The sequence below is a fragment of the Asterias amurensis genome, chromosome 22, assembly GCF_032118995.1.
Source record: "Asterias amurensis chromosome 22, ASM3211899v1".
NCBI lineage: Eukaryota > Metazoa > Echinodermata > Asteroidea > Forcipulatida > Asteriidae > Asterias > Asterias amurensis.
In genome coordinates this window covers 361,759-388,431 of record NC_092669.1, presented here as the reverse complement: position 1 = coordinate 388,431, position 26,673 = coordinate 361,759, and the positions used below count along the sequence as shown (strand labels likewise).

The following is a 26,673-nucleotide window of genomic DNA, read 5'->3' as shown; positions in this document are numbered from 1 at the left end:
TTGACACTTTGACAGAAGGTATGGGAATGGGGTGGGGAATAGAATAGGGGGTTGGGATACTCTTTGTAACCCCTTCAGAAAGGCCTCCTACCAGAGGACAATTGCTGTGCCCCTTCAAGAACAAAGTTCAAAGCCTGATTTTGGCATTGATTGATGTTGTACCTCTCTACTCTTCAGGTACTTGTTGTAAAAGGAAACTGATGTAATCTTGTGTATAAAAAGACATGTTGACAGAGGGTTAAGGAAGGGGGGTGGGGAACAGGATAGTGGGGGTGGGTTACTCCTTCAGTTGTCACCCAGGGGTCCTGTTACCAAAGAGGGTCTGTAAGGATGTGTGGGTTGCTCCGCTTTTAATCGAGGAAGTCAAAATTTGCTTCTCAAGTTTTTGACATGTATGCCTATTTTGAATATGTCAAGAACAGTAATGAAATGTGCACTTGTTGAAGTGAATTAAGTGGTACAAGTTTGTTCCCTGTTTGTCCTCAAGCATTCTTTCACTACTAACATGGTTTCTTGGGGCCTGAAGTTGATAAAAGATGAAACCTTAGAGGCGTGTTCCTACGCAAGAAGACGATTTTGAAGATGGTCTTGAGATGTGGTGAGGGGTAAAGTGTTGGCCTCGGGGAACGGCAGTTAGAGTTGTCTTGAAGTGAGATCTGAGAGTAGTAACTGGTGCGTAGGCACAAATCGCACAGCATTGCAGTCGAATCATACAACTTGGAGAGTTGGAATCGAGTGATATGAAGAGAGAATCTGTGATGTAATAGTATAGTTTTTTATTGTTCCGACACACTTTGTGTATTATCCTATTCATATTCCTATTCCAACCCTAGCATACATGTAGTACTAGTTAACGGGCCTATATGCTTCAATTTTGAAGGGCAAGGGCACTAAGGCATTTTCTCCTTGGTGAAGGGCACAGAGTAAATTGTCAATTGCTACTGGAGCATTTTAAGGGCACCAACGCAATGGAGGCATGGAGGCAATCGTTTTTGTTGCCTCTGTAAAGTATCAGGCCTTGGTTTGGAAATAATATAGGATTGCTGGAACATAGTGGTGCTGGGAATTTAGACTATTAGAGCATTTCAAGGGCACCAAGGCAATGGCCAGGGGGCATGGAGGCAATCGCTTTGTTGCCTCTGTGAAGTATCAGGCCTTGGTTTGGAAATAATATAGGATTGCTGGAACATAGTGGTGCTGGGAATATAGACTAGAGCATTTTAAGGGCACCGACCAACGCCATGACCAGGAGGCATGGAGGCAATTGCTTTTGTTGCCTCTGTGAAGTATCAGGCCTTGGTTTGGAAACTGGGAATATAGAGCACCCACCGGTCCATAAGAGCCAGCTAGCTGTCACGCTTTCAAAGTACGTTATAGTTTTCCTGTGAATACAAATGTCAAACGAGGCTTGTAAAAATAATAACAGAGAGGACTTGTTAGAGTGAGATGATCCATGACAATGAACTATTACAGCAAAAGTTGTTTGATTTGAGTTTCCTTCTCACTAAACCATTAGCATTTGCAGAATCAACGGACCGTTTGTAAAGCTTTATTATTTCTTTTCATTTGATTGTTTCTTTCTTCTTTCTTTTTTTGATTGAAATGAAAAGTCACCTGCAGCAGATACGCTTGACTTGTACTGGAAGTTATAAAAGTACAGGAGAACTTTTTTTTTCAATGATCCCTAGATTGGGCTGGCAGAATTTTGTTGCGGTTGCTCTAGAGTCTTTAGAGATTAAACCTTTAAATGCATAGCCTTCAACTTGAAGTTCAAGGGTCTGTAGGCCTACGTTTAGTAATGACTCTGCAAATTAATGTCAATATAAACTTAAAGAAGTACAGCAGCTACTAGAGATATATTCTTCTTGCGTGTAGGCCTACATACTCACGCCGGAGGATATCTCACAAATGTGACCACTTGTTAAATTGAAATATTCATGGGTTAGTTTTATCAAAGAGCAGGCTATGGTTTTAATCAAAACTTCATTATATGATTGAAACTTTCGAAGGGTTTTAACAAATAACAGTAGACAGCCCCTTTAAGTGTTCTTCTGTTTCACCCTAGACTTGTTTGTCTCCTTTAAGTTTGATTTCTTTCTGTCTGACATCTATCCACCATTCCCTGTAAAAATAAAATCCATTAGAAATTCAGAAGTAAGGTTTGTCCATGAACTTTTAGATCTGTCAATGATTTTGTTGCCAGCAAGCAGTTTACTCTTATTACCCCCATGGGGACAATGGGAGGGAAGCTAAGGGTGACTCTGCCCCAAGGATGGGACCACATCAGACCCCCTCAAGGTGTTCTATTTCAGCTTCAGTTGTCACTTTAAAGGCATGGACTCAATTGGTTAATAACTCAAAATAATTGTGAGCATAAAAATTTATCTGTTAACACGCAATGTAGAGCTGTTGATAGTATAACAAATATTGTGAGAAACGGCTTTCTCTGAAGTATCATAGTTTTTTGAGACAGATGTAATTTCTCACTTGAAAAAATACTTTGCATCTGAACTGAAAGCACACAAATTTGGCGCTGTGTCGAGGAGCTGATGAAACATTTTATTTGTGTATAGATGTGGGGGAAAATCCCACGCAATCAAATGGACTGGAAACACAATCTTGTCCATGGTCTGGGATTCAAATTGGGGTGACAGAGGTGAGAGGCATGGAGGAAACGGAGAAATGTCTGGTATGGAATATTCCTCCTTGGGTTATTCAATTTGGGTATAGGACGATGTGACCTATGTTTACATTCAAACTGCCCTCTGTTGACAAAACACTGTATGCGTCATGTTTCGCTGGGCAAAAAGACGCGTAGTCATGGCAAGATTGCATACACTTTCTAGCTGGCTGCCAAAACACAAAGGTTTTGCCCGGCGGTATGCGCGCGAATCCTGTTATGGTTTTCGATAAGAACACAGTTAACTATTTCTTTTACTGTTAGTCTTTTACCCTACATGGGATTACCCAGTTTCCATTGGCAATCCAATTTTTTTTTCTTTTTTCTTTTTTCAAATGACCATCTGCAGTTTTCCCTGTTTTAAAGGCAGGCCACCCAGTGGCACACTATGTAGATGACATGCATGATGAACCAACGGGCATCAAAAGTTCATCTTAAATAGGAAAGTAACCTTTCGGTTACAAAAAAGTAGCTTCAGTAAAACTAACAGAGAATGGAACAAATTACTGCCTGGGGCTGATTGCGTCACAAAGAGCGAGAATCAAAGCTTTGTAGTCAAGCTCTATTGGGCACAAGGTAGCTGAGCCAATTTAGGAATTAGAAAATGGATTTGAACAAAGAGGAGTTTTGGCAAATCCTCAAGGCGGACATTTTTGTGTTGCAAACCTGCTACACCTGTAGGAATAGACCAACTTTAATTTATAATTGATACCAAAGAGTTTTAAAGCATGTGTAGGGTTAAGTTTTTAACAAGGTGGTCAGCATTTGCCTTCACTTTTTCTAGTGACCAGCCATCAGGACCGGGTAGCTTGTCATTTCACTTGTCCGTCAGCTTTTTCACCAGTCAATCGTTTAAATGGAATAGGGCTGCTTTCCAACACTTTACTTGTCAGCCGGCCCACGTTGGAGAGAATTCTGATTGGTCCTCCGGTCTGATTTAAACCAGCATTTGGCCTGCGGAAGGATGGTTTCTTCCCAAATGGTTGTTGTATGAATAATTATCTTAAAGAAATTTGCATTTTAGTTACCAATTACTACAATGCTATGGTTGAGGAATTGGGTCCTTGAGAGAGCCAGCCCACTTTCCTTTTTAATTAGCAATAATTACTCTTGCAATTGAGTCGTACGGATTCTTTCTCATTGAAACAATGCCCGAGGCCCTGTTGACATTTTGGGAGGTTGGATTTCAGGTTTAATTAAAAACGACAAAAGACTACCTTTGTATCAGATGGAAATGAGTGCTACTTATTTATTTGTTTGCAATTTGCGTGGCATGCTTAGTGTTGTTGATTAATTAGTTTCAGTCGACTTCATTGACAGTTGTTTTCCCCCCTCGTTAACAAACCATTGTTCTTTTAATGATAGTTCTTTTAATGCAATGTTAATTTCCTCTGTTGGGATTGCTTCAGGGGTTTGTTTTAGATTGGTTATTTTAAACCGATGTTTGGTTGGACACATACCAACCACATTGGTTGAATTTTACCAATATTTATTGGTTATTTCAACCATGTTTTGAGGGTGTAGGGTGTACAAAAACACCCAGACACTCCTCATCTTGCTTTGCTAAGACACTCCTCATCTTGCTTTGCTAAGACACTCCTCATCTTGCTTTGCTAAGACACTCCTCATCTTGCTTTGCTAAGACACTCCTCATCTTGCTTTGCTAAGACACTCCTCATCTTGCTTTGCTAAGACACTCCTCATCTTGCTTTGCTAAGACACTCCTCATCTTGCTTTGCTAAGACACTCCTCATCTTGCTTTGCTAAGACACTCCTCATCTTGCTTTGCTAAGACACTCCTCATCTTGCTTTGCTAACCTTGTGTCTACTCATGGTCTTTATGAATCACTTCCACCCTGTTTCTATCCACATTTTTAACAATTGAGATCACCCACCATGAATCATCAAATACCTTCCATTATTGCACATCCCATCCTCTCTCCTTTCTTATCTTCTTTATCCTTTCTTAATCCCTTTTTAATCTCTGAATAACCATCCCTTGAATGGCTGCTTGGATACTGTCTTAATCCTGGAACAAATCACTTGGAGTTTGAACTGAAGAGTTTGACGCTAATCCTTGAGAACAAAAGCAGTGATTTATCTGAGATCCTCAACACCTGCTTAAGAATGCTTTTGATGCCCTTTTTGTTGATATTGATTGACTAGTAGTAGCACCCACTGCTTCTTCAATCATGGAGGAAGAAAGAAAGATTGAAAAAGTTTGTGAATATCTGTATATTTGGTTTGCAGTAACACACGTGTATCTACTTGCTGGGTAGATTATGTTATTTTTGAGAACTTGTCTTGATATATATTCTACTACCGAATCAGAAAAATCTACTCCTTCTTGAAACATGGAGGGAGGAAGAAAGATTGAAAAAGTTTGTGAATATCTGTATATTTGGTTTGTGGTAACTCCATGTGTTTATCTATTTGGTTGTCTTTATAGGACAATATTCACATACATGTACACACTTAAAGGAACACGTTGCCTTGGAGCGGACGAGTTGGTCAAAACAAAAGCGTTTGTAACCGTTTTTTATAAAATGCATATGGTTGGAAAGATGTTTTAAAAGTAGAATACAATTATCCACACAAGTTTGCCTCGAAATTGCGTGGTTTTCCTTCTACTGTGCGAACTAACATGGTCGGCCATTTATGGGAGTCAAAATTTTGACCCCCATAAATGGCCGACGTGTTAGTCTACAAGGTAAAAGGAAAACCACGCAATTTCGAGGCATGTTTGTGTGGATCATTGTATTCTACTTTTACAACATCTTTCTACCCATATGCATTTTATAAAAAACGGTTACAAACGCTTTTCAAAGACCAACTCGACCGATCCAAGGCAACGTGTTCCTTTAACATTTAACCACCTTGTTTTATTCTACATGTACAACTCTTTTATTGTTAGATCCATTGTTCGCTGAGGTATCAATGTATATTTTGCAGACACCGTGTATATCTACTTGCTGGGTAGAATATGTTCTTTTGAGAACTTGTCTTGCTATATATTCCACTAACACAAAGAGTACATTTTTTAGATTCAGTTTAGCAGAATATAATTCATGACAAGTTCTCAAAATGTACACATTGTGTTGCTGCCAATTTTACATTGCTTCCCCCTCATGCAATGCCTCAAAATCCATTCTTTTTTTTTGTTTATCGGATAGATAAGTTTATCTTCCTGTTTTTATTCTAAAATGGCCGTGGAAGATATTTCTGTGAACAAAATGAATCAAAGTGCAAAGCCACAATCATGGATACACTTTTTGTTACAAAGACACCCAACAAACAACAGATAAATAGTGAGGAAAACTCTTTTTACAGACAGACAAACTGGAGCACTTTTTATTCATGTTCACAGCGATTGTTAATTGATATGTAAACAACATAGTCAATAACTGCTGCATCAGTGGTTTTCAACCTGTTGTTCATAAAATGGACCCCTAACAGAGCATACAATGATTGTGGCTGTGTACATAAACACATTGTGAGTTTATCTTTTATAAAGAAACTGTAACACATAAGAAATTCTACCTGTTCCACCCACTGATTTGACAAGATGTACAATATGTAAATAAGTAATACATGTATCTGTTAAAAAAGAATACCCTTAAAAACAGTATGCCTAGGTGCATCTAGAAATTTTTCAATCACCTTCCCAATTAGTCAGTTTGTTAATTACGGAGACAGACAGAGTGAATAATCCATCAATTAATTACAATTAGCTAGACTTAAACTGGTACTATGGCTTGGCCCTACAATCCCGGCCATATCTCTTGTTGGGCCCCCGCACCACAGCCCACGTGCCCCCTTCAATGTTGGCTCTATTTGCGTGATGTGCGATCTTCCTCCGTGCTCCTACCAACATTGGGTGGGGGAACAGAGGGGGGGGGGGGGATGTTTATTGGCACTGGGGAAGGGGACAGGGAATGTATTGTTGCGAATGGACGTATAGCCTAAGCATTTTGGATAAGTGAAAGTTCCACTGAGTAGATGGGCCAGAAACAGTTCTGATTTAAAATTAGGATTTGTATCAATCAATAGCATTCCTGAATGATGATATGATCTCAGCAACTGTTCCCGCATAGAGGTAGAAATCCATGGTTCCATGAACAGTCCTCAACATACCCTACGGATCGGAGGTTTTTCCTTCGTGCCACTCCCCCTTCCCTAACAATGCAGGGGACCTTTTAATGTATCAAGCAGTCTAATATTTCTCTTGGAGTCCCAAAGCGGGCTACCCCAGGGGGTCAAAAAGCTATATTTACACCCCAGCACGGAGTGTTTAGGTCTATTTATACACAATGGAACTAGGTACAATCTGTAAATAAGACATGAAACAAGAGATGAGTTTCTATTATACCTTGATTGGTGTTGTTACTGGTTGTGGTTGGGAAGTGTAAACTAAATACCACCTTAATGCTCTCGGTTCCACTTCCATTGAATTCAAACACCAAGCAGGAAGGGAATGTCTCCACGTCCATCTTAAGAGAAGGTTCTTGCCTTCAATCACAGAAGAGAATCTAGAATTAGCTGATTGCAAACTGTTTACTAACTAAAAGGACCTATCGTATTAATGCATTAGTAAAATGGCCTGATGTTTCCACCCTACAGAGTTTTGCTTGAAGGTTTGTCCTCCCAAATTGAGTATAAACACAAAGCTGGAAGGAAATATCATCCTGTCCATCAAAAGAGCCTTCAATCACAGTGCAGAGAATGAGAAAATAGAATAAGCAAACTGTTTACCAACCAAAAGGACCTATGGTATAAATTTTGACACCCTTTTACCAAATCCTGGCTTAAACCGTTATCAAAAATGAATGGAAGTTCCATTCATCAGTAAATTGTTGAGATATATCATCGAGCAAGAAAAAAGTACAGAGCTCTTTGATGAGTTATTTTTGTGTCACTGTACAGCAAGCTTTTTGCATTGCAGATGTTGTTGCCTTCACCTTTCCGCTAAATTACCACCCCATGAAGCGTAAAACATTTCCCTTTTGACTCTGATCACCCAGGTGTAATGGTCCGACCTTAGCCACCTTCACTAAATGTGTCTTTGAAGATATAGGATGCACAATTTATGACCAGTTTTAGGGGATTTTTTTTGTTGTGTTTTCAGTGGGACCACCTACTGTGTAGAGAGGGAAAGTGCAAGGGGATGGTGGTTGGAGTTCACTTAACAGGATTAATAAATTATGATTTGTGCTGGGTTTTTCTCATAATAATGGTGACGTGTGTTGTTGATGTTTACTGTAGAACAGGGCTTTAGTGAGGTCACTTTTAGGCTAAGTACATGAAAGTTGAAGGGTGGGGTCAGGAAGCTATGCGAGGGAACAAAAGCTGTACTTCTGATTGTAACTTTTTTACATTCCAAGCAACTTTGAAAAATGTCTCAGCTCCACTCAGCAAATAGGACCATTTTTAGGGTAAGATGTCATCCAAAAAAACTCGAGTTGGAAGCCAATTATGCCAAATGTTAACATTGAAGTTGAACCCCCCCCCCCTTGTGGCTCTCAAATTTAGTATTTTGAGGCCCACCAAATATCAATGAGACCGACACTCTGTATTCTCTTAATGGGGTGCACCTGTAAAAGTCTTGTCGCATAAAATTCACACTATGTTGTAAAGGCCAAAGACACAGGGGCACTGACTTTCCAAAATGGCACTTTCAAGATTATTGTGATGATGATGTTAGGTTGGTTTTAATTGGGTCAATGCCTTGCTGGACGTCAATGTAACAACTTATTTGCAATTTCATAATCAAAATGGCCTTACGTGATCGTCTAAACCGGCCGTAAATCAGACAAAGAATAAAACATGACAGATAAATGTTTTCCTGACAGAGTTTCACATTTATCTTTATGAAGGAAACACTTTGGGGGAGACTTATCATCATAAACCCAATTTATCACAAGCTAGGGATTCCATCTTTGAGAGGGCAAATCCATTTTCATTTTGCAAAGGGCACTTCAATTGAAAAATTAAGTTTCTGGGGAACTTTTGAAGGGGCAACAGAGGCAGTGGCTTCCTTGTAATTGTAGGCCTGCTACCACAAGCTTCAAATTATGGTAAAAAATAACCACCTATCTAGGTTCATATGAACTTCAGTATGGTTATTGTTCTTTAGAGAACTGTCTTGCTTTATATTGGTAGATTTCTGGATTTCGGGAGATTTCTCAGTTCTGAAAAGAACTGTCCTGCTTTTTAACTACTACATTGTACCTGGGCGAAAGGTAAAAAAAGGTTGGGATCTTAATAAAGTACTGAACCAATAGTATTTCCTTCCAATAAAGGAATGCACATGTCACATTTTGTCTCATTAAATGAAAAGATATCTCAACGAAATGATATTTATTCAACTTGACACCTGATCGTGAAGTTTGCTTAGGCAGGATTCCTTTCTAGCCCAAGCAATGTAGTAGTACAATGCCCTGAAGGTACATAACGTGTTTCCAATTATCTACAAGTGTAGTCGTAGAAACAGGTGTACATTTACACTTGCTGTTAGATTAAGAAATGATTAATTCATCTGTTGGGGTCTTTGAACTTTGAACATTTAATAATTGTGAGAATTCTTGTCTCACCAAGACCTTGTTTATAACCCTAGCCACCCAAATGCCTCAATCAATTTCCAATGTTTTGTTTGATTCTCTTTGACCATGGAAGAAAAAATACAAAAACTGAGAGTTTTGGTGTAAAGTTACTGTGTGGTGTTGGACCTCTATAGTCAGAGTCTGAACATTTCCGTGGTTGGGTTGGTTACCACATTAGGGTATTGGATTTTGTTTGATTTATTGCTCCATGGTTTGAGAGCAGAGAGGGGAAGGTTGCCATAAATCAAGGTCAAAGGTTAAGCCTTTTACTGCTTGAATTTATTAGATTTTTGTTAAGTTGTGGTACCTGCTACTAAAATTTAGAATTCAACCTGCCTCTAGCTACTGGGCAATTTCGGTAGTCTAGTTGGTAAGACATCTGCTCTAGATTGGCAAAGGTCGTGGGTTCGAATCCGACCCGAGTGATATGCCAGTGATATGCCAGTGATTTGTTATTACAGAACTCAGGAAAGTACTGAGTATACAGTCATGGAACGATTTCGTCCAGCAATTTTGCGTATTAACAAAACATTTTTTTGTGCAAAATGAATGCTAATATTGAGTAGCAATTCATTTTTTTGTGATTTTGGAGTAGCTGCTACATTTTGTGTAGCATTTTGCTCTGCTATACACAATGGGAAATTATTCGCTGTACAGTGCTTGGGTGATACCAAATTGTTTGGTGAATTTAGCAAACTTGAAACGCAACAAAAAAGGAAACCACTCCTGTGTTTATTTTGAATCCCTGGTATGCAGAGGAAATGTATAGAACAAACAGGCATCAACATTGTTAAGAAAACATGGGAGAGTGTTAGAAAGGAAGAGGGAAATAAGTAAGTCTTTAAAAGCACTGGACACTAGCGGTTATTAGTCAAAATAATTGTAAGCATAAAAACTTGGCAACAAGCGAGGGAGAACTGTTGATAGAATTAAACATTGTGAGAAACGGCTGCCTCTGAAGTAATGTTTGGAGAAAAAGGTAAATTCGTACTCAAATAATAAAAGGCTTTGTTGCTGCCAGGCCTTTTATTATGCAATGAAAGCACACCAAAATGTGCGACAAGGTTTGTTTATTCTTTCTTTATTCTGTTGCAACTTGCATTCTCCTGACTCCAAATTTTCACAGTTTTTTTTTTATGCACGGGATATACCAAGTGAGAATACTGGTCCTTTAAACAAAAAAATAATGGCAAGAGTCTGCATAAGTTGTTTATTGTTTAAAGTTTCTTCAACTCAAACTGGAGAAGATAATGCATATCACATGGCAGTTAACCTATGCTCACAACAGCAATTTAACACAGGTCCCTTGCTTATTTTTTAGCATGGTTGTAAAATATTGCAATGTTTGACAAGATTGACAAGGGTCCTTGGACAGTACAACAAGTTAGCCCTTTTCACATGTGAGGAGAATAAGCAGGGGGTCCATGGTCATACGAACACCTTTCCATACCAAGTACTTATGTCAAATTTTACAGCCGCGCTTCAATTTATCAAGGGACCCTGGCTAAATTGCTCTCCTGTGAAAGGGCCTTTTGGACAACACAAGGTAAATGTACTGAAATTTTACAACCATGCGTCAATTTATCGTGGGACCCTGGCTAAATTTCTCTCAGTGTGAAAAGGGGCTTTTCACACCAGGTAGGCCTACATGTTGTAAAAGTTGACAACCATGCTAAAATTGTGCTAGATTGCTCTTGTGTGAAATGGGCTTTAGGTAAGATAACTCTTGGGTGTCCATTTATTGAGAAATAACTATGGAAAGAGCACGGCTAGCCGAAGGATATTTGCATGACTAGTCTCTGTACAAGCCTGTCTATCAAATAGTCACACAACAGAATGACAGACAGGTATACTGTTAGGTTATTAGAACCAGATGATAACTGCTGCGTTGAACAAATAAACTAAAACTGCTTTGTGTGGTGTTTGTTGAGCAGGGAAGAGTAGATGAAAAGATGTTTTTACTTGTGGGATTGAAAGGGAACTTGTTATGAGGCTTCTTATCGCTTGTATGTGGAGTGTTTTAGGCTGCAGGGAAGCAAAGCAAGGCTTCTGACAGAGCTGGCAACTCTTACTGATTCTGCCGAAAATTCCTTAGTCTGATGAGTAAATTTGAAAATCTCGCTGGTTTTGGAAACTGTTTCCCTGTTATGCAGAGCTCAGCTGCCAACTTTCCTTGATTCTGCAGAAAGTTCCCTGAAAATAAACCTATCTTTCCATGTTCTGACAAACAGATTTGAAAGTCTCTAAATATTTCCCTGATTGCTGTTCTGTATTTTGTCTATTTTTATTACGTTTGCAGTGTGTAATGATTGTGAGCTATTGTAGATTTGTATATTTCCCAAATTTGAGCGGTGAAGTTTTTTGAAAATTTGTACTCGAGGTTTAGTTCAGGCCTCAGATAGCTGTTTTAATTGCCCATGTTGACACTGTTAACTGGCGCCAGTCAAGTCCTTTTATTCTTTGTTCTTGTCCTCCAAAGATTTTCTGTCAGAAAGTAGTTAATTTCACTCTCCTCTAACGAGCTCGTTTTGGCAAATGATAATTACTTTCACAAGCTCCTTACACATCACTAATTAATACTATGCTGAGTGTAATCTATCTCATGTCAATTATTAAGTAGAAACGTTGATCGCTAATGACATCCATGGTTGACTAACAGGGTCACGCCCGTGGCCATTCCTGATTATAAATTATGTAAAGACCAGACAGCACTTGTAAGGAAGGCTTTTGCTGTCTCCTCTTGCATCTGTGGTGTTTTTACGAGGTGACTATAAAACCTATACAACTGTTTGTCATCTAAAGCATCTTCCAATCCTCATTCCTAGTGATCGGCATTGTACAAGGGCTGGAATATTACACTGGACAGCAGGCCGAGGCCAGTGGTTTTTTGTTTTGGGCCAGTTTTCTCACGATCGGACAAGTCCTGTAGTCTTGTATTTTATTTTGTTTTATTGAATATTAATATGTACCTCACATTGTAGGATCTAACTTTTTTGATAAGAAACAAATTGTTGAATGTTCAAGTGCTGTTTTTGAGCCCCTTCAATTGTTCCTGTAACAGTTTATAATTTCCTTGTGTAGGAAACCAAGTAGAAAACTCCATTGGTGCCAAGCATCAAAAACCAAGCATCAGGCTTGCATATTGATCAGCATTTATTAAAAGGGTGTCTCCTGAGACCAAAATTATTTTGTGACTTGTTGTACTCATTTCTCAAAACTACACAACCTTAGTTATTAATAGCTTTCCACTAGCATTATCTTCAAACCCTGTAAGTTTAATGTAAATCTGTGGACATTTTGAAAAAGTACCCGAATCCTTTGAGGCATTATTCATTGAAGCCAATAAGTATTACTTTGGCCTTGTTAGTCTGGTGGTCCTGTTTTATGGACGTTTTGATGGCTATTTTCAAATCCACAGCTTTGTCTCTGGCTTATGCACCATCTGCCTTTTTTAAGTCGTAGTCAAAGTGTATGTTTTCAAAACACTATGTGTTGCTGAATTCATTGTCACAATTGAGCCATTTAGTCTTTTTTGAGGTATTGTGGACACTACAGGAATGCACCGCGTGTGATTTTGGCGTCTCTAGACAAATTTACCCAAACTTAATAGTGTTGTAGTATTTTATACTGTATGGCATGTTTTAATAATGTCCATCTGTAATGTCCCTTTTTGTCTCTTCGTAAATTGTGGCATCAGGAGTTTAACTCGATAGTAATTTAGTTTACTTTTTTAAAATCCTTCAGGGGTGCTGTTTTTTTGTGTTATTGTATTGTATGTTCATGTTTTTGTTTTCTTACTGTTCTTATTGTCTGTGCTTGAATTTTTGCCTGTGAAATTAATAAATGAAATGAAATGAAAATGAAAAGTGTCCGGCATATCTCAAAAAGGCTTAGCCTTCTTCTTTAAATACCAATGGTTGTATGTACAGACGGTGCTATAATCGATACCTTGTCCTTTGTTTGTGTTGGTTACTTTAATGTTTGCTAAACTTAACAATTGGATGGAATCAACACTTCGGCACCAAGGACCTGTGAGTGTCAGGGATGTGTGACGTAGTTCTTTTTTAAACAAATAAATCCTTGAATTGTCTTTATTACAAATAAAAGTTTTCAAAATACTAATGTGTTGCAGAAATCCTTGTCCAACTTACTTCAGAATTAATCCAATATCCTCCTTATTTAAATACCACTGATTGTATTGTAACAGCAGTGCTCTATAAATCGATACCTCACTTTGTTTGTGTTGGATATTTTATTGTTTGCTAAACTTAACAATTGGATTGAAATCAACACTTCGGCACCAAGGATCTGTGAGTGTCAGGGATATGTGATGTAGTTCCTTTTTAAACAAATAGGGCCTTGAATTGTCTTTATAACAACTTGGGATGAAATGTAGTGCTAGTGTACAAGTTGGTAACTGGTCTTATATTTCTATCACCGGATGTTTAGACAACTCTTCAAATGTGATTTACATGTTAGGGTTAGGGTTAGGGTTATGAAAATCAAGGTTGGCCCTTAACATTTTTAGGGACAAGCCAACAGAGCCAGTTCACTTAGCATTTCACTGCACCACAGCTTTATAAATCCATACTTAAATAAATAGTGCTTTCCAGAACTGACTCATGGCTTTTGTTAGCTACAGTAAAGTTACTGGAGCCACAGCCAAACTGGACACTCCAGACTCAGACAAGCCGTTATTACATACCCATCACTAAAGCTGGAACACCATCAATGCAAATACAGCTAGAGTAAAGAGCTCATGGCTGTTGGCTACAGAACAGTAAAGAAGCCATAGCCACAATCATAGCCACAGCCAACCAAGACACTCCAGACACAGACAAGCCCTTATTAGTTATTACAGACCCATCACTAAAGCTGGGACACCATCAATGCAAATACAACTGTAGTAAAGATCTTATGCATTCAGACTTATTTGCAGAGAAGACATTGAAGTATTCTTGACAAGAGAGTAAGGAATGTGGACTCAGTGTTTGAAGGTCTTCCTTTACTCCTAGGAGGAAAGTAATCTCCCCCATGGCATGCCCATTGTGGGTACGGGAACGCCCACCAGAGAGGCGTATTGTACCTAGAGAATAAAAGTTACAAGTGCTCTCTACAGACTCAAAAACTGTGAAGGATGAAAAGGGAGAAACTGTGATGGGAACAAATTGAAATGTTGTGTTTGGATAGGGAGTGACGTTTGGTTGGCTTCTGATTTAGCGTCATCCTTGGACGGGAGTTAGAGGGATTGATGGTTGGAAGATTTGAAATCAATATCATTAGTTACAGTGCATCAGGTTTCAGGTTTAAGTCGTACTAATTGGGAGAACGTTTAAAACTTGTAATTATTGGTCATTATCTGACTGGGCTTGTTGTCAATCGTGGCTGGTGCTGTCAGAGCTTGTTTTAAGGTTCAGTGACGGCACAATCGAGAGGCAAAAGACAGCATTTTTGTCTCATAATTATTCATTCCTTTCTTGCTTTGTTCAGATTTAAGTCGTACTAATTGGGAGAACGTTTAAAACTTGTAATTATTGGACATTATCTGACTGGGCTTGTTAAGGTTGAATCGTGGGCGCTGTCAGAGCTTGTTTTGGTGTTTAGTGACGATAAAGAAGCATCTCAAAAGTAGGGCACGTTCTAGGCGCAAAAGAACAGAACATTTTGGTCACATAATTGTATTTTATTCTCTTGTTTTGTTAATTGTTCGTTCAGATTAATTGTGTTTTACTCAGATCCCCCCCCATTAGTCCTTTTAAAAAATTGTATGTTTCTCTGACTCAAATTTGTACCCGGTACAGAATGGTTGATTAGTTATAAATAGGCCTATTGGTTTTATTTTATTAACGTGAAGGACTCATTTGCGTTGGCGACCACGACCATTTTAAATTATGCTTTTTATTGGGCAATAAAGGGCAGAAAAAAAGATTGAGAATTGAGATGTTTATGAAATTGAGGATGTTTAGAGTATGATTAAAGGAATCTACTCTACAAAAGGGCAAATTGCGGGGTTATTAATTGAGTACATGGGAGATAAGTGTTATAGGTTTCATCTGCTGTAATAAAATCAATCATGCAAGAAAAGGATCAGAGAACACCAGATGACCAGCAAATTAAAAATATGATGGTAATTTCTTTATAAATAGATGACAGTTGCCGAAAACCTCTTAAACCAGGGAAATGGAGAATTACACACTTGAACCTAATGTACTTAAACAAAATCCTATGTACACTTGAACTAGAAAGTGCAAATATGTCATGGTAGTCCACTCATTGACCATCTATAAAACTGCCAGACTTGTCAGGTCATGAGTTACACCACTGGCCTCAAGCCTGCGATCCAGCGTAAATTTCCAGCACTGTTAGTGTGCCTTGTAACTCCCATTCGGAGATTACCCCGACCGGAACCATCGTCTTAAGATATTTCTTAAAACTATGAATATACATATATCAGGGCAGTGAGTGTCGACGTACCCGGTATATAGAGTTTAAAAACAGGAGACTTTGACACTCGCTGCCCTGTAATAAGTGGTCAGTGGTCAGCACTCGCTGGTCTACACTGGTCGGCACTCACTGTCACTGGTCTACACTGGTCAGCACTCACTGGTCTACACACTGGTCTGAACTGATCTACACTGGTCATGGTGTGATTAAATTTGACCTATAATAACCTTGATTCCACTAGCTCTTTAAGTGTAGTCAGTTAGTCTCATGGTTGTTTCTACAGTGTACTCACCTAAACTAAATAAATGCACTTATAATTTTTACACTCAAATTCTGCTGGTATGTTAGTAATAATTATAAAGATAAATTTACTATCAGGCCATATCTGAATTGGTAGCTACAGCTATAGCTTTGGGTGTTGCTTCACAGGCGTGTATGCTTCGTTTTAGAAGGGCAAGGGCACCAGAGGCAAAGGGCAACCTATGAGGAAATTGCAAGCCTGATACCTCGCGCTGCCTCCATGCCCTCTGGTCATTGCCTTGGTGCCCTTGAAATGCTCCAGTAGAAAACTACAATTTCCTCATAGGGTGCCTTTTACCAGAGGCAATGAAGGCGATTGCCTCCATGCCCTCTGGTCATTGCCTTGGTGCCCTTCAAATGCTCCAGTAGAAATGTACAATTTCCTCATAGGGTGTCCTTTACAATGAGAAAATGACTAGGTGCCTTTGCCCTTTCAAAAACGAAGCATACAGGCTTGAAATTGTTAATTGTAAAAGGTCACTGAGGCATTGACCAGGGGGCATAGATGCAATCGCCTTCGTTGCCGTCGTGAAGAATCACGCCTGGCTATACTTCCAATGTATGACGATTAAGAATCACAGTAGGGTCCTTCTTAATGTATTCACCATATCAGATATCAGTGTTGCTAATCTTTCGTCTGGTCATCACCGTAATCTTGTAGACAGACACCAGGTGCAAAGTCTCCCCTCGTAAATTACATCCTAATTATGTTTTTAAAAAAAATTATTTAATGGTTTTTATATGTTGTAATCAACACTTTTTGATGCGAAATTAAAGGAGATGGTTGATGGCTAATGAGTTAAGTGTCATCTTTCATATTTTTTTCCATTTTTTTGTTCCTGTATTGAGCAAAATATGAGCAACAAAATGTCACTGGAAAAGAAAGTGGCTATTCACGTAAGACTTGAAGTTGAGGTTGTAGGCTAAGTAGTTGACAAGCTGCGGGGCTAAACCTTACCTCACACTTAATACTAGTCAAGCAGACATTTTCTAGTAAAAATTGTTACAAAATAGTAACAACTACATCTCAACTTCTGTCCTGTGGGCTTCTAAAAAAAAAATTCAACCCAATTGTTTCCTCATTTTCAGTGTGAATAGTAAATTTTTAAATTGTGGTTATTTTTGGTGAGTGTCAGAATTGTACTTGACTACTAAACTTTTTGTGATCGCTACCACTAGGCCTAAAATACATTTATGACAATAACTGTTTAAAACCTGGTTTGCTAAAACTTCCTGGGGAACAGTTTACTAGCTCGGTCAGCTACTTAACAAAAAGCTTAAGCACAAGGCCTGATAGGCTTAATTTAGTGACAGGTAGTGGTGACTTTTTTTTCAAATCGCCTTCAAAAGAAAGAAGCAAGATAGTAGTAAAGGATTTCCATGTCATAAAGCTCAAAGTTAATTAAGTTCCAGTCGGAAAAGATTAATAGGATAATTATGAATGGATAATGACAGCATATCCTTGTCCGTTGGATTGTTGGTGGATTAGTGAGTAATCCCAAGATAGAATAATCTCACATGGTCATGGTCAACTTTTGAAAGGGGATTAGGGCAGCGTCTAGGTTTCAATTGCTGATGAAAAACCTTGAAATGTTGATACTTGTTTTGAAGGATCTGTGAATTGTTAGAATTTATGAATGGGGTTTTGAGGGTAATTTATCATTTAGGAATACTCAAGTAATTGAATCAGACGGTAGAAATAGACTGGCGTTAATAGAGTCTGAACAAAAGTTGTCTTTATTGGATTTGACCTTTTTGAGAAGGATCTGGATTAAAGGATTACACATAACCTTGATTGTTACAAAGTATTCACAAAATTTAATCGATGATCCAATTTTCAATCGGATATTTCCCAGTTGTTTTCTTTCTCCACAATTTCTGTTTTACTTCAGCCAACTGTTTTTGGTTGATGTCTTTTGTAAAGCAGTGTTCCTATTGGACTTTCTCTTCCACGGCTTAGCAGAAAATTACTGTGACTGTCTGTGGTGACTGTAACTTTACCGTGCTTTCCTTTTCACATCAAAACGGTTCTTTCGCTATTCGAGACTGGCCCTGATCAGTTACCATGGCTGCGCGGCACTAGTCCGCGACCTCTTTCGGCCTGTTAGTTTTTACATCACAGTCACAGCAAGTTGACAGGGAGGTCAGTTTACATTGCATCCCCATTGGATGTAATTGTATCATTCTACATAAAAGTTGCAGCACTCTAACAAAACAAAGTCCAATGGTAACACCGACTTAAGCCACAGTTTTAATGTTTTGTTGTCATCAAGTAGCACAAACTTGTTGATTACTTTGTCCAGTCACTGACCAAAATCAACAATGACTCAATTAATATTAAACTCCATTCAAAGTACAAGGGAATTATTGCTAGCTGCGCCTAGCAATCAGCCAGTGCCACAATTCAGTAGGACTCTAAAAGATATTATTCATAGACTAGAACCGCAGGGGTTGTTTTCAACCTGATAGAATCCTTGGTAACCACTTAGTATCTATTGATCGCCGTGGCGATAACCCCTCTCCCTACTGCTGATAGTAAAAAAAACCTCAAATAAAACCATGCTAACCTTAATGTGTAAACAGAGTCTTGAAGTCTAACCACAACAAATCCCACAATTGCTTTAGTGAGAATTTTTTAGGACTAAGCAATTGTCTGTCTTTGGGTTTGTGGAAATCTATTGGTGGCAAAGGCCTTTCCAAGGCTGATGTTTTTATGTGTTGGACTGAAAAGGACGGATGGTGGTTGTTGAGTCTGTGCTTTATTATCATATTGTGACTGATGGAATGTCTTTTATCGGATATTGATAGCATTTTGTGGGTGCGCAGTTCATGCAGTACCCAAGTTTTTGTGGAAGGTGTTTGACATGAAGTCAAATAAAAAAGAGGTCACAGTGAGAGGGAAAGCTACTTGTGATTTGGCGCCACAGCAAAAGCACAGGGCACCACAGCAATTTCGAGGCCGGATATACAGCAAAAATTTTCAAGAAGCATTTCTTCTACTGCCAAGTTAGAATGAAGTTGACATTTATCGGTCATTCCTTGGCAGGAAGGATCTATCCAGCTGAGGTAAACATCAGAGATAGATTCCAACAGACGTTAGTTTCTGTCACTCTCAATTTCACTCCGTTTGGAATCTCCTGCCGTGGTTGAATATTTATTAGCAGTGTCTGATTACCAATCCACTAGTGGCTTCTTTTAAAGGTACTGGATACTATTGGTAATTACTCAAAATAATTATTAGCATAAAAACTTACTTGGTAAACGAGTAATGGAGAGCTGTTAAAAGTATAAAACATTGTAAAAAAATGGCTCCCTCTGAAGTACATGTAATGTAGTTTTTGAGAAAGAGGTAATTTCTCACTAAAATATTTTAATTAAATTCGAGACCTCAGCTGAGCCTTGGTACATTTGGTAATTACTTCAAATAGCATGGAAAACTTACTTGATAAAAGAGCAATGGAGAGCTATTGAGAGTATCGAAACATTGGGAGAAACGGCTCCCTCTTAGGTAAAAGTCACAAAAAGAATGAGCAAATTTTGCCGACCTTCAAAGACATTTTGCACCTGGAGTGTTTTTGGTGCCGCGTTGTTAATTATTCAGTAGCTTGTCTCCTGACTATGTGCTGACAAAATCCATCAGAGAAGCTGGAGTCGTCGAGTTGAGTTTGCTTATAAGGTGTTACAATATAAGTTAATGTATTATGTCACTCGAACAAAGAAATCTTCGGAAGTTGACAGTCTGTCTCTGAAAGCAAGAAACATTCAATTTTGAGGTTTTTACATTTTTTAGTACCCTGTTAAAGGCAAACTATACCTTTGGGTTTTTGAACCGTTCGATTGTTTTATATAAATGTAGATGTGTATACAATAAAAACTTCATTTCAAAAGGTGTTGTATTTTTGAGATATTGCTGAAAATACAGAGTCCATCTAGAACATTCACAATTCTCAGATTAAAATTTTCGGGCATAAAAACTTTATCTTCTTTTATATAACTACAATACTTCAAAGTGAAATGTTCCTCAAAATGCTTTATACAAACGCTGCTTTATGTTTCTAACCAACAGTTTTTTATTGCCACTAATTTAAAGACTGATTACCGAACATACACCTTTAAGTCTTCTTTCCTTCGTGCTCCGATCTGGATAGAAGTCCATTGCCCCTACTATTTAGACGTCTTGAAGGATTTAGAAACGTGTATTTCTTAAAACTCAAAGCTAAGCAATCACAGCTCAGGGGGACATGCACCAGAAAGTGTGGGACGTTAAGTGGAAAGTTTGACCGAGTTTTCCCTCGTACAACGAAGACAAAGTGAGAGTTCGTTGTGCGGAGTATTTGTCAAGATTGCTCTAGGGTTTATTTCCTTTGATTTGGCTCATGCTTGGCTCAACCTCTTTCATGAAGTGAAGACGTCAACAGGTGATTTGGGGGGGGGGTGAGCATAATGATATAGAAGTTGACAACACAGGAGATCTGTGATGAAAATACTAATTTGTAGTCTGGGTTGGAGTTGTAAACAAAACTAGTGCAGATTTGGAGAAGAACATAGAGATGATGAAATTGGGAATAAATCAAAAGTGAACAGGTGTTCTTGGCGTGTTTGATGGGAAGTAGAGTTCCACTGGACTGGCATCCCACAACAAAACAAGACCTGGGCTCTGCTTACTGCTGAATTCTGCGCTCACCATTCTGCGGTAGCTGTGTCAGGGAAAGGCCTAGTAATGTGGAACACGCACTCACACAAGCACAACTTGCCTCAGCTAACCCTTGATACGCTTGACGTTAGCACGGAATTCCCTGCTTCCGTAAGCGCTGATTATTTGCTTACAGATAAGCAGAGCTTGAAACTTGGCCCTGCTGTAGTCTGTTTAGTGTCTACTTGTTTATTTGTTTATAGGTTTATTGGTTTGTTTATTTGTTTGTTTGTTTGTTTGTTTAGATAATGTACTGTAAGGGAAAGGCCTAGTAATGTGGAACACGCACTCACACAAGCACAACTTGTCTCTGCTAACCCTTGATACGCTTGGCGTTAATACGGACTTCCCTGCTTCCGTAAGCGATGATTATTTGCTTACAGATAAGCAGAGCTTGAAACTTGGCCCTGTGTCTACTTGTTTATTTGTTTATTGGTTTGTTTATTTGTTTATTTGTTTGTTTGTTTGTTTGTTTGTTTGTTTGTTTGTTTGTTTGTTTGTTTGTTTGTTTGTTTGTTTAGATGATCTTTCATTATGGGGATATAAACACCAAGCTAGCAACATCCAATCTCTCATACAAACACTGGTTTGAATTACACACATCAAAAAATTGTGATTCAGTATCTAGACACCAATACTTATTCCTCCAAAGACAAAACACAAATAAAGAAAGAGATTTGTTTTGAATGAGACATCCTTGAACTTGGATTGAGAAGGAAAGACCGGATGTAATTGAGAGGTCTTTATAGAACTTCCCTGATTGAGTTTCTTATTGATTGAAGATAGTTTACACTACCCCTGACAGTCTCCGAGTATTATTACCTGAATAGTCAACTCTCGTTATAACAAGGTCACTGTGACTGGCCAAATTACCTCTTTTTATAGCACGAGTTGTTATAAGAGCACAGCAAAACAAAGAAACTAAGGAGAAATGAGATTCAGGATTTCAGAATGTACTGTTTAATATAAGCAGAACCTCTTCATAACTTGTCTATAGGTGCAGTTGAACATTGGTACCGTTAAAGTGTGGGAGTTTGTTTCCTTCATGAGTTGGCAAAGTGCATGGAAGTGAATACATCCAAGACTTGCACTGTATATATCCACAGGAAGGACACAGAGGCCACAACCTGTGTTGCCCAGGTCCAAGACTTGCACTGTATATATCCACAGGAAGGACACAGAGGCCACAACCTGTGTTGCCCAGGTTTTGGCCTTGGTGCCCCTTCAAAAGTTATAGATGGACTTTTTAAGTTTTTTTTAAGGAAGTGCCCTTTTTAAAAATGGAAATGGCATTCCCTTCTGAAATTTTAGGCCTACATTGAAGATTCAACTGTGTACTGGCTTTGGCTTTATAACTATACTCTCAGCCATTCATTGTAATGAGAATCCCTTTACCAAGTGCACATGGCTGATGAAGCCCTAGCCCAATGGCAGAGATTCTGTTCTGATTGATCTATAAATGCCCATTCTATTAACTATAACTGCATGGCTTAGAACTGATTCCATCAAAGATGTGTACTTAACATGTAAGCGCGAACTCACAGAGAAGAGGTGTTTACGAACCTTAGCAATAACCTGACCTCATTAATGGGCAATCACACAAGGCTAAATCACAGCCCTCCTTAGACCCCCCCCCCCACCCCCAATTCCTAGTAGTTGGTAGGTGCCTGTTGTGGCCCACCAGAGTGAACAGGCACTTGTTGTGTTCCTCTAGTGAGCAGGTACCTGTTGTGGTGTACGTGTCTTGATTGTCTAATAATCCAGTCAGGTCAACAAGTAGCCAAACCATTAATTGCTCCCTGCTGTTGTTCACCTGGGTTATTGATGCTGACCAAAACAACTCTGACCACAGTGGTCACTCTATCAAGACTGCTGTAGTTTCCCTCCATTGGTACGTGATTCACAGTCAAGTAGTGCAACCCCCATTGGGGTTAGGGTAGTCCTGGAGACTAATTAACTGGTAATTAGGCAGAAAAGGCAGTTTGAGGTTTGTGCTCCCTGCTGAGTAGTGAAGGTTAATGGTTGTTTGCTGGTGGTACATTTTACTGTTAACTGTGACCATGGTCTGAGTGTCTGACCACAGTCTGATCAAATAGCAAGCCTTGCTGTAGGGTCTGACCCTCTGACCATGCAAGATATTGTCTGATAACACTTTCAGTGCCCATTTTTGCATTTGACCCTAAAATGCACAGCTTTTTTTATTTTTTTTCTAAATTCTGTCTCAACTAACAAAATGTATCTTGCTGATTTTTGTGTTGCCCTGTGTGTCAGCTTGCTAGCTTCTAGCGCCTTTGAATGATACCATTCCAGATATACTGTGGGCTTTATCAATTTCATGTTATTATTATTATTGCCCTCTCGTATATTAGGGGCAACATGAACGGTTGATGACACTTTTGAGTACATTTAAAAGATCACATTTGTACGATAATGGCACTTTCAGAATACATAAAGTATGTCATACATGAACGACGTTGGCACTGAAAGAGTTTATCAGAGGAGTATGTACCATGTACAATCCTATCATTACAAGTACATCAGAAATTTGCAGATAACCACAAAGCACATCTTCATGCTGACTTGCTTCTGTTTACGTGTCTTTAAATTTAAATTCATCTTCTTTATTCCCTCCAGGTGTCGTGACATTATCCAGTTCCTCAACAACCATCTCAACTCTCTCCTCCTCCACCTTATCATCATCCTCCTGCTCCAGAGGGAGTGAGCACAGCCGAGGGAAGAGCTCATGCCGAGGATGTGAGATCAAAACTAACGGGAGTCTTCAGGAGATTAGCAAGGCGGTAGAGCAAAGCTTGCTAGCCACCTGCGTAGGTAGCATCGCTGAGTTAGGTGAGGATACTAGGATGGAGTCTTAACTAGATATACACCTGTCTAGTCTGAGGACAGGTGGTTAGGGGTTTAAATGACAAAGCTGTTTCCACTTGGCAAATAGACAAACTTGAAAATGTTATGTGGGAATTGTGGCTTTGCATGGTGAGGTATTAATGGATAGTTTGGTTAATGGTAACACCATGTGTGTGTGTATCTACGTTCTTTTTGAGAACTTGGCTTGCTGTATATTTCACTATCGCCGAGTAGATTTGGGGAATAGTTCCTTTGATGTTATTCTGACTCAAACTTCTGTTTCCACTAAATTATATGGTTAAAGGCACGGACACTATTGGTAATTACTCAAAATAATTGTTAGCATAAAACCAACTTGGTAATGATGAGCAATGGAGAGTTGTTGATGGTTTAAAACATTTTGAGAAATGATTTCCTGTAAAGTAACATAGTTTTTGAGAAAGAGGTTATGGGGTTTGCTCCGGTTGTGGATTAAAATACAATAAAATACAATTATTTTGTTCAGGTGATCTTGTTTGTCGAGCGATGCATTACCAACAAGGACGGCAGAAGATTCCTAGTAATCTGAACGGTCGTCAGAGTACAACGTGGTCTCCTAGTGGACTACACACTCTCTACTACTTCATGCGTTGCAGTCAGTTGGAATACAGTGATAACCCGAATGTAGATCCACCGATAATACAACTCAATCCAGAGAGGTAAGTTGATGATATTTGAACATTTATTGCGTCACTGTTTAGACCCCTTGAATATGACATTAAAAACTCTGAGAGGTCATTCAGAAAAGGCAACGTTTAAAATAATCAATTGTTTTTACCTCAAAATCGCTGGTGGGTGGTTCAAAAGAAATAACTGAAAATCAAAATTCAATGTCTATAAAAATAAATAAAAATAAAAAACCCAACACCCAGATGGCCAGATCCTCGATTTCGTTCGAGATTTTAAACTAAAAAGTAAAAGTTGTTTGTTTAAGCCAGGAAAAGCCATTGAAAATTACTGATGTCGGAGATCTAAGCTAAATTTGGTTTGTTTGAGAAAGCACTTTGTTTTTCAGTGTATAGATGTTTTGAAACCACTCAATATTTAAAATTAAAATTTTAAAGTGGCTAGGTGGACTCCTAATTACACTGAGACTCGACCCAAGTGACTCGACACCCTTTGACTCAACTCGGACTCAAGGATTGAGGACTCAATGAGTGGTATTAACCAGTTTATTTTGTTGTCTTTCTCCCAGACCTTACACTGTCTTACCTCCTTTGATTTTAAATATACCTAGATCATTTCCAGATATGGAATAAAATGTTCAATGACTGAGGACTCAAATCCTTGAGTGGTATTAACCAGTTTATTTTGTTGTCTTTCTCCCAGACCTTACACTGTCTTACCTCCTTTGATTTTAAATATACCTAGATCATTTCCAGATATGGAATAAAATGTTCAATGACTGAGGACTCAAATCCTTGAGTGGTATTAACCAGTTTATTTTGTTGTCTTTCTCCCAGACCTTACACTGTCTTGCCTCCTTTGATTTTAAATATACCTAGATCATTTCCAGATATGGAATAAAATGTTCAATGACTGAGGACTCAAATCCTTGAGTGGTATTAACCAGTTTATTTTGTTGTCTTTCTCCCAGACCTTACACTGTCTTGCCTCCTTTGATTGAGTGGATTCGAGTATCAACAACTCATTGTGAGCATAGATTGAGCTGCATCGTAGACAGTGATGATGTTAGACAAGCGGCTAGATTACTACTACCAGGCATTGACTGCCCAGTTAGACCCCTCAGGTAAATATACCAATAAACCAAAGGAATCTAAATTTGAAAATAGAATTAGCGGTTGAAAATTGCTTATCAACCACAAGGACCTATGGTATAAATGCGAAAAATAGGTAACGGCCTAAAGTTTCAACCCTAGCAGAGTCGTTTCTTGAAGGCTTAAGGAAACTAAATTTCTGTATTTTTTTTATGCGGACAATAAATTCTAGTTTCCTCTTCTATTTCGAGTGGTGTCCTTAAGGCCGTGTCACATGGGCCAATTTTCAGACAACAGTTTCAGACAATCTTGAATAAGAAAAATCACTCGCATTTCAGTTTTCTCATTATCTTTACAATAGTAAGTTATAGCTACATAAAAAGTGCTGCTGATGTGTTCCTTTGCATACAGACATTAAAAAGTAACACACTAAAAATGCCTGTGCTATTACCCTTCTGTGCTATTTTTAAAGTGGATGATAACAACTTGTCACAACTTGTTCTCAAATGAATTGCTTAGATAAAAAGAAGTGTTTTTTCAATTGTATAGCTCAAACCCCCCTCGTTCTATGACTCAAACATAGGCCTAACAATCCTTAGAAGTGATGATGTACAAGTTGAGAATTGTAAGCATTTATTGTTCGTCGTTGCGGGCAGGGGTCCCGCAGGTGCCGATACACACAGCAGTAGGCCTCAACCGAGAGGTGCGATATATCACAACATCGCCCAGTATACTCGATGTTCATTTCCATCACGTCAATAAGACATCACGCTTGGTAAGGCGTGAACAAAGCGTAGATGAACGAGGGCGCTCAGTTAGCTGTGCATCATGGTAAGATGCGGCGGTTGTGTCTAGTTGTAGTTGTTTCTGTCCGTGGATACAACACGGGTTGTGGTTTCTAAATCATCCATGCAACAACATACTTGACCATGGAATAAACACATTAGCTCTGTGGGTAGTCCACATGTTTACAACACTAGCTTACTAATTTGTCAAGGCAGATTGTTCTACGAACAAAAGCCAAAGTGAACATCCAAGGTTCCATCAAACCACATTCAGAAAAAGTCTATTAAAGCTGATTCATGCATTTATTACTGGGCCAGTATGCTTCGTTTTTGAAAGGGCAAGGGCACCAAGGCATTTTCTACTTAGTAAAGGGCACCCCATGGGGAAACTGTAGATTTCTACTGGAGCATTTCAAGGGCACCAAGGCAATCGCCTTTGTTGCCTCCTTGAACTATCAGGCCTGTATTACATTTTATATGCCGGAACAAAACCTTCAATAAAAGGTTTTATTTTTAATTAGCTATTTAGTAAAAGGTTGTCCACATTTGATGA

The 26,673-nt window shown here is 38.8% G+C and overlaps 1 protein-coding gene across 2 annotated transcripts in view; it reads left to right on the top strand.

Moving 5' to 3' along the window:
* LOC139954086 (ankyrin repeat and BTB/POZ domain-containing protein 2-like) overlaps positions 1–26,673 on the top strand; it is a 49,388-nt gene that overhangs the window by 9,278 nt on the left and 13,437 nt on the right. For both annotated transcript variants that reach the window (XM_071953748.1, XM_071953747.1), the window contains exons 3-5: positions 23,351–23,563; positions 24,084–24,276; positions 25,215–25,367. In XM_071953748.1, the coding sequence (XP_071809849.1) occupies positions 23,351–23,563; positions 24,084–24,276; positions 25,215–25,367 (559 nt within the window). The remainder of the gene's footprint in view (positions 1–23,350; positions 23,564–24,083; positions 24,277–25,214; positions 25,368–26,673) is intronic.